Source organism: Abramis brama (assembly GCF_963993115.1).
Source record: "Abramis brama genome assembly, chromosome: 3".
Lineage (NCBI taxonomy): Eukaryota > Metazoa > Chordata > Actinopteri > Cypriniformes > Leuciscidae > Abramis > Abramis brama.
In genome coordinates this window covers 24,574,735-24,587,572 of record NC_139965.1, presented here as the reverse complement: position 1 = coordinate 24,587,572, position 12,838 = coordinate 24,574,735, and the positions used below count along the sequence as shown (strand labels likewise).

At 36.0% G+C, this 12,838-nt stretch overlaps 1 protein-coding gene across 3 annotated transcripts in view; it reads left to right on the top strand.

Annotated features, from left to right (window-relative positions):
• vps13c (vacuolar protein sorting 13 homolog C) overlaps positions 1-12,838 on the top strand; it is a 50,485-nt gene that overhangs the window by 15,605 nt on the left and 22,042 nt on the right. For 2 of the 3 annotated variants that reach the window (XM_084107993.1, XM_084107995.1), the window contains exons 17-44: positions 162-304; positions 449-641; positions 1,076-1,190; positions 1,300-1,436; positions 1,524-1,656; positions 1,735-1,852; positions 1,923-2,058; positions 3,473-3,557; positions 3,762-3,862; positions 4,098-4,251; positions 4,355-4,434; positions 4,547-4,606; positions 5,061-5,211; positions 5,528-5,644; positions 5,789-5,892; positions 5,977-6,144; positions 8,238-8,542; positions 9,130-9,277; positions 9,399-9,507; positions 9,581-9,708; positions 9,848-10,004; positions 10,146-10,225; positions 11,104-11,163; positions 11,241-11,394; positions 11,477-11,596; positions 11,934-12,037; positions 12,197-12,364; positions 12,440-12,744. In XM_084107993.1, coding sequence (XP_083964119.1) covers positions 162-304; positions 449-641; positions 1,076-1,190; positions 1,300-1,436; positions 1,524-1,656; positions 1,735-1,852; positions 1,923-2,058; positions 3,473-3,557; positions 3,762-3,862; positions 4,098-4,251; positions 4,355-4,434; positions 4,547-4,606; positions 5,061-5,211; positions 5,528-5,644; positions 5,789-5,892; positions 5,977-6,144; positions 8,238-8,542; positions 9,130-9,277; positions 9,399-9,507; positions 9,581-9,708; positions 9,848-10,004; positions 10,146-10,225; positions 11,104-11,163; positions 11,241-11,394; positions 11,477-11,596; positions 11,934-12,037; positions 12,197-12,364; positions 12,440-12,744 — 3,833 coding nt within the window. The remainder of the gene's footprint in view (positions 1-161; positions 305-448; positions 642-1,075; positions 1,191-1,299; positions 1,437-1,523; positions 1,657-1,734; positions 1,853-1,922; positions 2,059-3,472; positions 3,558-3,761; positions 3,863-4,097; positions 4,252-4,354; positions 4,435-4,546; positions 4,607-5,060; positions 5,212-5,527; positions 5,645-5,788; positions 5,893-5,976; positions 6,145-8,237; positions 8,543-9,129; positions 9,278-9,398; positions 9,508-9,580; positions 9,709-9,847; positions 10,005-10,145; positions 10,226-11,103; positions 11,164-11,240; positions 11,395-11,476; positions 11,597-11,933; positions 12,038-12,196; positions 12,365-12,439; positions 12,745-12,838) is intronic. The other variant, XM_084107994.1, reaches the window with a different exon arrangement.

Genomic DNA, 12,838 nt, shown 5'->3' with positions numbered 1-12,838 from the left:
GCTACACTATTGACGTTGGGTGTTTTTTTTGGCTGCGAAACTTCACTAATGTGACCGCACCTTCATAAAACATGTTGCGCAAGATGTTTCAGATACCTTATTTTAAAATATCCTCTTTAGACTGGACATATACTCAAATATATGTATGTGCTTATGTGCAGTATGTAGCTGTGATAGTCAACTTTAAACTGTTGAGCACCTCAGTAACATTCAGAGAGGAGCCTGGCGTTCCAGAGATCCTCAAAGTGCAGATGATTGACCTCAGTACATCCATCTCACAGAGACCAGGAGCACAGGCCATCAGGTATGCATTACGAATACATACAGGGAAACCCTTTGCATTGGCAAACAAACATATATAGGGCTTTATGTAAAGAATACAGTGTCTTTAGGAGCTCAGTTAGTTTGGTCTTGATATGGTTCAGTGTGAAATGTGTGTGTTGTGTAGAGTGGAGGCTAAACTGGCACACTGGTACGTGACTGGTCTGCAACAGCAGGGGGAAGTGCCGTCTCTCATAGCGTCAGTTGGGGGCTCTGACTCCTCTCTGCTCAGCGTGCTCTTTGAGCTCAATCCACAGGACAGCACAGCTGACCAGCTACTCAGAGTTCATTCACAGCCTGTGGAGATCATCTATGATGCCGTAAGAGACAAGTGCACGCACACTATAGCTGTCCCGTTGATTTCAGACACTGGAGTCATTGGATATTTGGGTTTTGGTTGCAGATTACTACTGTTACTTTCTTTTATTTAATTTAGTTGCACAAATATCATTGTTACAAAGTAGACAAAGATATGTCAATATTTGGTCAGTCCAATTGAGTTGGATCTTATGCCTAATATTGTAAAACAGTATAATAAAATAAAACAACATAATTACAATTAAAAATGATTGAGATTTAGATCGATTAAATATAATGTATTTATTCATATAAATATGTATATATTTTGTGCTTAATTTTATATAATGAAATAATATAATTAATATATTTTTTTATTTAGATAATCAGACTAAATATAATTAGAAAGTGGTTAGCCTTACATTTTTAGTGTACCATTCATTTACCTGTTTTATAGCTGACAGTCATCAGCATAGCAGAATTCTTTAAGACGGGGAAAGGAGTTGACCTGGAGGTCATCACTTCAGCAACACTCAGCAAACTTGAGGAGATCAAAGAGAAGACAGCCAGCGGTAACACTCTCCTCATTTCCCATCATACCCAAAGAGAAATGGTCACACTGGGAGAGAGTATGTCAGGAGCCATCAGTAATACTTTCCCTTTGTCTTTAAATGAATACAGGTTTGTCTCATATCATTGAGACACGTAAGGTGCTGGACTTGAGGATCGATTTAAAACCCTCCTACTTACTGCTGCCCAAGTCTGGGTTCTATGATGGCAAATCAGACCTCATGATTGTTGATTTTGGTTACCTACAGGTGAGGGAGGGAAGTAAAAGCATATTTAAGAGAGAAATCTTTCTGCTAATAATGTCTGACTGTACATTTGTGTGCATGTGTGTGTAGTTGAACAGTGTAGATCAGGGCAGCCATCAGCAGATATCTGCAAGTTTCTCATCACTGGAGGAAATCATGGATAGAGCATATGAAAGATATTCATTGGAGCTTCGTAGTGTCCAGATACTCTATAGCAAATCAGGTAAACACAATGCAACACAGCAAAGAACTGAACTGCCTGAACAAGCTATTTTATTCACCCGGTGGCTCTTTTTTGAAGGAGAGAAATGGAAAAATGCTCGTCTTGAAGGCTTCTCCCATCAGCACATCCTGCAGCCAATGGACTTCACGCTTCAACTCGCTAAATGTATGGTGGACAAAGATTCCCGTATGCCCAGGTTAGCGTTCCCTCTCTATCGCATGTCTCTTTTATTCCTCACACATGCATTAATATCCGTTCCTTTCCAGGTTCAAAGTATCAGGGGAGCTGCCGTTACTTCATGTGAAGATCTCTGACCAGAAGATCCAGGGTGTTCTGGAACTGGTGGACAGTATTCCTCTCCCTCAGACTACCTCAACCCCTCCTAGCACTCCCACAAAAAAGGTCAGAAAACACGACAAATGAAAAAAAGACAGTCTACAGCAGTACAGTCTCTCTGTACTGGCTATTGTGTTGCTTCATCTCACACTTAATGAGTCATGACTCATGAATGGTAGTTTCTTGGTAGGACTCCACAGGTATACTATTGTCATTGCTGTTGTTTTTCTGAAAGCCATGAATATTTCAAGCCTCTTAAACTAAATACAGTGTACTTATTGTTTTCAGAGTCATGTGCTATGTCTTAATCCAAAACAAAGAGTTGCTTGCTTTCATATTTAGTTCCTGAATTTGCTCTGTGAGCGTGACAGTGCAACTTCAGTCTCCACAGATTACACAACTCAGGAAAGACATTATCAACAATCAGCATCACTGTCTCTCTACCCAATGAGCCATGTGCTGTATCTTATTAGTGGACTTGCTGCCTCAACAAGCAAGAAAAAGCCCTTACTAGTTTACTTCACAAAATTAATGTTGAAGGATGTTCTAGATAAATATAAAATAAATATGAATAATAAATATAAAATCTACACAACTATTTAAGAGTCATTTGGGGTCATTAAGATTTTTAAAAGAAATTAATACTAATTTCAGCAATAAAATTAAATGAATACTTTTTATTATCAATATTAAATTGATAAGAAATGACTGTAAAGATATTTTTAATCATACACAAATATATTAAAATCAACAGTATATTAAAATGTATTAAAATAAACTACAGTTTATTTATATAATGTATAAAATAAACAACAGTTATTTAAATTTTTTATATTTCACAATATTACTGTTTTACTGTATTTTTTATCGAATAAATGCAACCTTGGCTTGGATAACATAATAGACTTAATTCAAAAAAAAAAAAAAATCTTACCGGCCCCAAAACTTTTGAACAGTAAGTGAAAATTTGTTTGGAAAAATATGAAAAAGAAAATTTTATTTTATTAAAAAAAAAAAAACTTTCTCCTTGAAATACATTCTTACAAAAATGTTACCAGTTGACTACAATGCAACCAAACATATCCATTTAATCAATTATGCACATTTTCCCCCAATGTTGCCACCATTTAGGGCCAGATTTACTAACAGCTTGTGCCAGCGCAAACCCTTTTTTGGGATTCCCTTTCTGATGCAAAATCTATGGAAGGACAATATTTAAATGCACTTGATAGATTGCGTTGGTCATTATGGAAATGATCCATGTACTTTAATTTGCGCATTGTTAGTAGATCACGCGCAGAACTTTCCCTTTCCTATCGGCGCTTTTATGAGATTGCTAATTTGCTCTGTTTAGTAAATCTGGCCCTTAGTTTTTGTTGAGAGTATGAGCTTTCTGCACATGTATAGGAAGCAAACAAACTGAGAAAATATATTTTTTCACCTTATAATTTGTTTGTATAATAATGACGATGTTCTTCAGAAGGTGTTGGGGATGCCGCTGTCTGATGCCAGGCCAAAGGTCTTGGGTTTAGACCCCACAGTTCTGTCCTATACTGTTGCGTCAGGTCAGAATTCATCCAGATACTCGCATGTACTTTCACACAGAAGAAATCACTTCTTTCATTTAGAAAAATCAAAACATTCTTAAATGAATGCCACACCAGTCCTTTGTTTTTAATTGACTCTGTTCATATAATTATACAGATTTTCTTACTGTTTATATGCAGATAAGTATCTGTCTGTGTGTCTGATCGTGTTTGTTTGTTTAGAATCTGAGGAAGACATCAGTGAGAAGTCTGTGGATGAAGACTCTCTCAGATCAACCTTAGAGGAGCTGACCGAAGTGCAGTTTCAGTTTGAAGTCAAAGAGGTACATTCTTCTCATTACTTTCTTCACACCATAAAATTCTCCTTTTAAAAAGGCATACCAGTTCACCAGTGGTCACAAGAGCCCCACATTTCATAAAAGCTGTCATGATAAAAAATTCAGAATTCCACTAGTTGATTACAACTATTTTGTTTGTGATTCCTGTTTATGTTTATGTTGACCATTGTGTGTTTCAGTGTGAAGTTATGTATATGTGTCTATATATGTGTATATGTAGGTGTTGTTGGAGCTTACGCGGCAGGCCACTCAGGAAGATGTTGTTTTGGCTCTCAGTGTGTCTCAACTGGGTGCTGAGGGCAAGATGCGAACCTTCGATCTCACTGTCACATCTTACCTGCGCAAGATCAGCCTGGATTACTGTGAGACAAAAGGTACATGCACATACATTACGTGTGATCAACGTTTAGTTGTTTGAAGTACTTCATGTTGTTTCAGGGATGCTGTCTCTCTCATTCTTGCGTGTATATTTTTCAGATGCGCAAAATCAGCCACTTCATTTAATTACCTCTTCAGACAAGCATGGCTCTGATCTATTGAAAGTAGAGTACATCAAAGTAAGCATGAGCATCTCGCTTCTCAAGCACTCTATAAAAGACTCTTAAATGGGTTGTTTTAGCTAAGTGGTTTGATTTGTGCTGGTCTGCGTGGCCTTTTTGTGTCCTTTAGGCTGATGTGAATGGACCCAGCTTTAACACCTTATTTAATAATACAGAACAGACACTGAAGGTATGTTTCAGTTTTACAGTTCCAAATAATTGAATGCCAATATTCATTCAGTCATTCATTCATTCATTCATTCATTCATTCATTCATTCATTTTATCAAGATAAAAAAGTAAAATAAAATAAATAATATATAATAAATGAATAAATATATTTAATGTAGTAAAAAAGTTTTTATTGTATGTATTTGACTATATATATATATCATATATATATTCCATACATGTACTGTATATATTCCAATGATATCGTTCCTCTGTGCCATTATTGTTACAGTTGTAGTGTGACTATTCTTTTACATTTAGAATGATTTATAAAACTATCGTTATAGTTGTAGTCTTTGGTGTGAACAGGCCTTTAGTCTTTTTTTGTACAAATACTTAATACTTAATTATTTTTCTTTTGAAAAAGCTTTATTGAAAAGTTAAATTAAGTTATTGATGTATTTTATTTCACAGGTGGAGTTTTCCTCATTGGACTTCATGCTGCACACTAAAGCTTTGCTGTCTACCATCAACTACATGAATTCGGCAATACCACAAGACCTTACAGCCTCTAAAGAAAGAGAAACCAAGAGACGAGACCAGAGAGTGGCAGCAGGGAAGACAGGTGGGAAAGCAGGCACACACACATATTGACAATACTTGTGTGAAAACAAATGCATTTTGCTTGTCAAATTATTAGGTTGTCCCTGAATATTCCTCATGCATCCATGTTGTCTTTGTCTCCACTTTATAGGTTTTTTCATGGGTAACTAATGTTTTTTTTTAACCCTTGCACTGGTCTTGACATGACATGTACTAACAGGAGTCTGAAACAGTATCTGTTTTGCTTGTGTTAAAGCATGTTGCAGACAGTACTGGTTTCAGATTGTCACACAGTGAGTTGTTTGAGTGTTTTAACTGGAGTTTCTATGTTTTCTTAGTGTCCAAGGGTTCGAAGGACTCTGGTGTTGTGAACTTTAAACTGTCTGCTGTGCTTGGCTCCTTCAGAGTGGCTGTCTGCGATGACAGAAGCAACATTGCTGACATACGGATCCAAGGTAGAAAAAACTAAAGTGTCTGTAACACATCAAAGTCAGCTTTTCTTAAAATTATTACATTGCATTATATATTAATTAAATGTTTTTTCCATAAGAGAACATGTTATGCAAGTTAACAAAACATGGTGCTTTCATTTATGTCAGGCATTGATGCATCTGTGGTGGTCCAGGCCAAAGAAACAGATGTTTTTGCCCGTCTGCGTGACATTGTGGTTCTTGATGTGGACCCTAAAACCATCCATAAAAAGGTAAGAGATAAGTCATATTGTTTTTGGAAGATTTACAGATGCCAAGTTTCTTTGCTCCAGTCATATTTGTGTGAATACCACCAGGCAGTGTCAATTGTTGGAGAAGAGGTGTTCAGCTTCAAGATGACCTTGTACCCTGGGGCCACTGAAGGCGAAGGCTACACTGACACCTCCAAAGTGGATGGGAAAGTTATCTTGAGACTTGGCTGTATCCAGATTGTCTACTTGCACAAGTTCCTTATGTCTTTATTGGTGAGAATTAATGCAAATGCACTTCCCTTTCATATATGTGCTCAAATGCTGTCGCCTGTATTACTCTGTCATCTAAAGTTAATACCGATAGATAAGTCACTTATTGCTAAAACAAACAGGGACAAAGCTTTTGAAAATCAGTATGTCTCAGTGTCTGTATTTATTTTATTTTTTTGCATTTTGTCTGGACATTTATGTCTCCCCCCCCCCCCCCCCCCCCTTTTTTTTTTTTTGCGCCGACACCTTCTCCCCCCTCATAGTTTTTGTTAACTGTGTCTTCCTCTTTTCAGGACTCTTTTAGCTATCAGTACTCTGCTGATGAGGTACAGCCTTGGGCATGCTGCATTAAAGTCTTTTGCTTTGCAGCTTAACTTCTGCACCTCTGCACACATTGAAATATGTCTACACTCCACTAAACTGTACTGAATTTGTTGTGCACATAATTTAACCTTTAATTTGATTGTAAAATGGAAACGTTAATCCAGGTTAACAACATTCACAGCGATGTTTATGACTGCCTTTGTTTTGTTTCTAGTGCAGTGATTCTCAACTAGGCCTCAGCAAACTTTCAAGGGAGCAGCTGGATGACTTAAAAGTATTTAGATTAATACAATTCATAAAAGAAATTAAATTAATAATAATCAAAATGTTGTATCTGTATATAAAAACAAAATATTTTACTATAATCTAAATTAAAATGCTAAAAAAATAATAATATGTAAGCTGAAATCATGCTGTTTTAATAAAAACTGCTGTTTTTATCAAAAAACACAGTTCTTGAAACTTCTGGAATCACAAAATGAATTAATATTAATGAATAATAATAAATAAAATAATTTATAAAAAAGTTTGGGGGAAAAAAGCAGCTTTGTCATTATTGCAGCAGAAATACCGGAAGTATTGAGTCAAGACTTTGAGTCAAAAGGGTTGAGAAACACTGTTCTAGTGGCAGGTTAATACTAATAGTTAATACTGGTTAAAAAAAATAAAGAATAATATTATAGAAAAATATATATTCTGAAAGCTGGAAAACACTATTTTGAATTTTTTAGCTCTGCTGCTTAGTCATGAGAATTGAATTAGATTTAAACTAAACAGAAGCAGTTTCCAGTTACTAATATTGTTAATAATATTTTAGTATTGCTTGCATTACATTTATATATATCACTGATATATAATAAACTCTTTTATAATGGGTATGAATTTTTAGTTATGCTTTACTTCTCAAATAAGGTAGTTCAAAGAACCACAAGAAAGGTTTGTCTTTTTGTGCATCTCTCAAAAGATTGCATCCATACTTGAGATTGTTTAAACATTAAAACTGCAGTTTGGAATTTCTGCACCACTAGTGGCATCAAACTGAATTGTGTAGCCCTAAAAAGTGGATCCTTCTTTCATCTTCCATTTTTTGGAAACAGGTCAGAAATGCCAAGGCTCAAGTCAGTATTGAGTCAGTATTGAGTTTACAATTCTGTTCGCTGCTGCTAATGTTACAGAAATGACATACTGCAGCTTTAATGCTGTTTTGTGTTTTTTGTAATTAAGTATATTAGCATTCACTACTGAGGTATTCCTGTTCTAACTGTGAGATATTTTTAAAGAAGTGGACATTAAATTATGCATATTCACGCTATGGTGTTACATGCAGTAAGGCCCAGCATATTTAAATGACTTGATCACGAATGTGTGGATTTGCATGTCTGCTTGTATCTCATAACGCACACTGAAGTAGAAATCACTGAAATCTGAGATGGAATTTCGCACGATATGGATGCCTTTATTTTACTGGTTCTAACTTTCATTCTCGACATGCTTAATAGAAACAGCTCACCTGTCATACCCAGACAATATAATCATCAACTTTACTACTTTATCTCACAAAAAAAGACTGTTTCACACCAGCACTGCTTTTTCCACCCCTGTTGAATTTGCAACTTTTTGTTGTAAATTTGGCTTTCAGGCATTTTAAAAGACAAGAACATCCCTGCATGAACTTTTCCTACTATGGATCCCAAGCTGTCACATTAAAACCTTCCCTCACATCCATGTCAAGTCACACTAAGCTGTAACTAACTGTTGGTTGTCTTCCATAGATGTTTGTGGATAACTTCCAGACAGCTAAAGAGGCTCTCAGTGCCGCCACGGCTCAGGCCGCGGAGAAAGCAGCTTCCAGTGTGAGGGATTTTGCTCTGAGGAGCTTCAGACTTGCCATGGACATCAGACTGAAGGCCCCCCTTATCATAATCCCTCAGTCCTCCACATCATATAATGCATTTGTGGTTGACCTGGGTCTCATTACTGTGGGAAACAGCTTCTCTCTGCTGGCAGCTGAGGGCTTCCCATTGCCTGCAGTTTTGGAGACCATGGATGTAAAACTCACGCAGCTGAAACTATCTAGGTAACAAAGAAAGCTGGAGATCTTCAAAATTTATTTATGTGATTTGAAGCAGATTTTACAATCAAGTTAAAAAATAGTGCATTATATTCAGGTAATTTTAGTCTTAGTGGCAGAATTATTTTAGTATTATTAACAAACTATTAGTATTTACTAAAGTATTACAAATACTATAATACTATAGTATTTATAATGTGTGTGTATATATATATATATATATATATATATATATATATAATTTTTTTTTTTTTTTTTTTTTTTTTTTTTTTTAGTTTAAGTTTTATGCTTGGGTATTAATGCTATTAAGTATTATGTTTTGTGGGTTTGTATATAAAACATTTTTTTTTACCTAGATTTATTTACTTTTCAGTTTTAGTTTTAGTAATGTTAGTACTTCAAAATACAATTATTTAATTCAGTTCGTTGGCAAGGCAACATTTTGAGTAAAATCTAAGTACTTTTTAATTAATAGCTTTAGTTTATTAACAATAACAACACTGATTTTCTGAACCTGTTTGGTGTTTGATTCAGATGATTTAGAGATGGCTCCTAACTTTCTCAGTCTTATATATTTGATCTTCTTTCTCCAGGACTGTTCTGAAGCATGATGCTGCTCATCTAGATATTGAAATTCTGGAGCCCATAAATCTCGAGCTTTTAGTCAAGCGTAATTTGGCTTCCAACTGGTACAACAAAATTCCTGGAGTGGAGGTCAAAGGAGTACTTAGATCAATGAACGTGAGTTTCTTGTGGATGTTTCGAAAGTGAAAGTGTTAATCTAAAATTTAAAATGGGAGCCAAAGATGATTGCCTGGAGAGAACTAAAGACTAAAGATTAGTACTTTTCTGGTATCTGTAGATGGCTCTTGGCCAGGAGGATTTTGGGGTCCTCATGAGAATCCTAGCAGAGAACATTGGCGAGGGAAGCAGGATCGCTGCGGTGGAGGGAACAAAAACTTCTGCTAAAGGTTTAATCTGTTACTAAACTTCAGTCAGTAAAGTTTCTTTGAGTACTTAATTTGACCCTTTTTTCCTCCACAGATGAAGCTGTTATAGATGAAGGATTGATAGTGACACTTCCTGAGGGGACAGGGCTTCAACCTGAATTGACCAATGGTGCTTTTACTGAGAATGTTGTCAATGTGCTGCTCAATTTTGAAATCAAGGAGGTGATTAACCTCACTTAAGTTCTTATTTTCAGTTGTCTTGCAGTAATAACTTCAAATTTGTTGACTAGAAATCTGGTGTGGACTGAGAATCCTGTACATTTTTATCTTCTGAGAATCCTGTATCTTCCCATTTTTGTAGGTTATGCTGAAGTTGAAAAAGTCTAAAAATGGGCAAGAGTCTCCCTTTTTGGTTCTCCATGTAGCTCAGCTTGGAATTGATACCAAAGTTCGAAAATATGACATGGAGGCCACAACATACATCAAAACCATTTCCATGAAGTGCCTAGAATTCCCTGGTTTGTAGCGCTTGGTTTAAAAACCTCACAGTGCAAAGCAACACAATTTTATAAATTAGTAGAATTAATTTATATTTGTGAACCTATAAACACATATTTTAAGTATATAATATAGATAAATCTTTCTCTTTTTTTTTGCAGATTCAAATGGAGAGCCGCTCTGTATAATCAGTTCTTCAGCAGAGTCTGGAGCAGATCTTTTTGAAGTCAAATATTTTAAGGTATCTATTCTTTCTGATGTACAAATGTGAGTGCACAATTTCAATCATTGCATAAGTCTATAAGCTCTAACTTTAATGATAAAACTCCCTATACAGACATTGTTAAAAACCTCCTATATTGTCAAGTGATTGAAAATATAGTCAAGCCTATATTGTCAAGGGGTAGTTCACCCAAAAATGAAAATTTTGTCATCATTTACTCACCCTCATGTTGTTCCAAACCTGTTTGAGTTTGTTTCTACTGTTGAACAAAAAAAAAGATATTTTAAAGAATGTTGGTAAGTTGATGGCACCCATTGACTTCCATAGTAGGAAAAAAAATACTATGGAAGTCAATGGGTGCCGTCAACTGTCTGGTTACCAACATTCTTTAAAATATCTTCTTTTTTGTTCACCAGAAGTAAGAAACTCATACAGGTTTAGAACAACTTGAGGGTGAGTAAATGATGACAACATTTTTTGTGTTTGGGTTTTAATTAAAGTCAGCACATGAATTCAAAGCATCTGGACAATTAAATCCAGCTATTAGCCATTACGATATTTAGTGTTTATGGAGTGCCTTTTATTTTAGCTCCTGATGGCCATTTCTCTGAATTGAGACTGTCATTCATGAGTATACTGTTAAAAGTCCAGAGACATGAATGCATAATAATCAAGTTCTGATGAAATGCATAGATGTGTAAATGTATAGATGGCTATGTAATATTTTCAGAAACAGTGCTAATTGATCTTTCAATTTTGATTGGATTCTTTTTAATGTATTCCTAGAATTAGTTGAAATCTTCATAATGGAAGACAAACAAGTAGCAGGGGTTGAGAGGTTCATGCTCCATTGAATGCATGAATGGAGATCTTAAACTTGATTCCTGTCTTTGTAGGCTGATCGAAATGGGCCCAACTTTGCTAGCGTTTACCAGAATACTGAGCAGAAGATCAATGTAAGCATCTGTAAATAATGTAAAATAATATACAGTTTTGGAAATTTAGGGTGTGACAGGCCTTTGTGTGTCTTTAGGTGGTATTCTCCTCCCTAGACTTGATGTTGCATACTGAGGCTCTCCTCTCTACTATGGACTTCCTGTCTGCTGCCCTGTCCACCAGCAGCCTGCCCTCGCCTGAGAGAGAGATCAAAAAGAGTGACGACATGAGAACTACCTCAGCTAAATCCAGTAAACATACTGAAACTGACAAACACTGAATTCTTTCACACATTTTAAGAATTAAGTAATGAATAATTGTTTTTTGTCTTAGCTGCATTGAGCTCTCCCTCTGATGGTGACATCATTGACCTGATGGTGAATATGCAGCTTGGTGCATTTAATGTGTTGGTGTGTGACCAGAAGAGCAACATGGCAGACATAAAGATTCAAGGTTTCAATCCATTTCTTTTTTGAAAATGAAAAAACACGTATGCGCTGTATATTGTTATAAAGTTACTACATTACTGCTACTGCAAAACAATAATAAATTAATACAGGCTTTAAAATGTAAGCTTTTAGTACATCATTATTATTGTATTTAGGATATTTCTTTAGTTTTTTGCCAGAAAATGTTATAATCGCGTTGTATTATTGTATTTTTTTTTTAATTGTTGTATTAAAGAAACTTGTTTATTTGTTTTCTGTGTATCATCTGCTTATATATATTTCTTGTTTATTCTAAAGCTGGTTTTGTTTGGTGGTTGATTATAAAACTGCTCCTCCTGTAGGTTTGGATGGTTCTCTACAAATGCAAGGAACTCAGACACACATATCCACACGTCTGCGTGACTTCATTGTCATCAATGTGGATCCTAAAACAATTCACAAGAAGGCAAGTTAGCCAGACAGTTAATCTTATAGACTTTTACCATTCATTTAACTATTTACTCTTTTATTTACAATTATATATTTTTAAGTTGGAACAAAATACAACTGAAGTGAAAGTAAAGTGAACTGCAATATCTGTTATTTGTTATTTCTGGTTCTCTAGGCCATCTCCATCGTTGGCGATGAGGTGTTCAGCTTCAGCATGAGTCTAACACCCAAAGCCACTGAAGGGGCTGGGTATACAGACACTTCAAATGTCGATGGCAAAGTGAAACTCAACGTGGGCTGTATTCAAGTGGTCTACCTTCACAAATTTGTCATGTCATTGCTGGTGAGTTTGAATTGCACCCATGGCCTCTGCTAATTCAAGCACACTAACTTACCTTTACTTTCTGTCTCTCTACAGAATTTCAGTAATAACTTCCAGACAGCTAAAGAGGCTCTCAGTGCCGCCACGGCTCAGGCCGCGGAGAAAGCAGCTTCCAGTGTGAGGGATTTTGCTCAAAAGAGCTTCAGACTTGCCATGAACATTAGACTGAAGGCCCCCCTTATCATAATCCCTCAGTCCTCCACATCCCATAATGCTGTGGAGGCGGACCTGGGTCTCATTACTGTGAGAAACAGCTTTTCTCTGCTCCCAGTGGATGGTTGTCCGCTGCCTGCTGTCATAGATAATATGGATATCGAGCTCACTCAGCTGAAGCTGTCCAGGTAGCCCACTGCCATGAAGCTTATCTAGGATTCTCAGACTTACTTTTCACAGTATAATTATATGTAGCATATGTCCATTTAAAGATCTTATAGT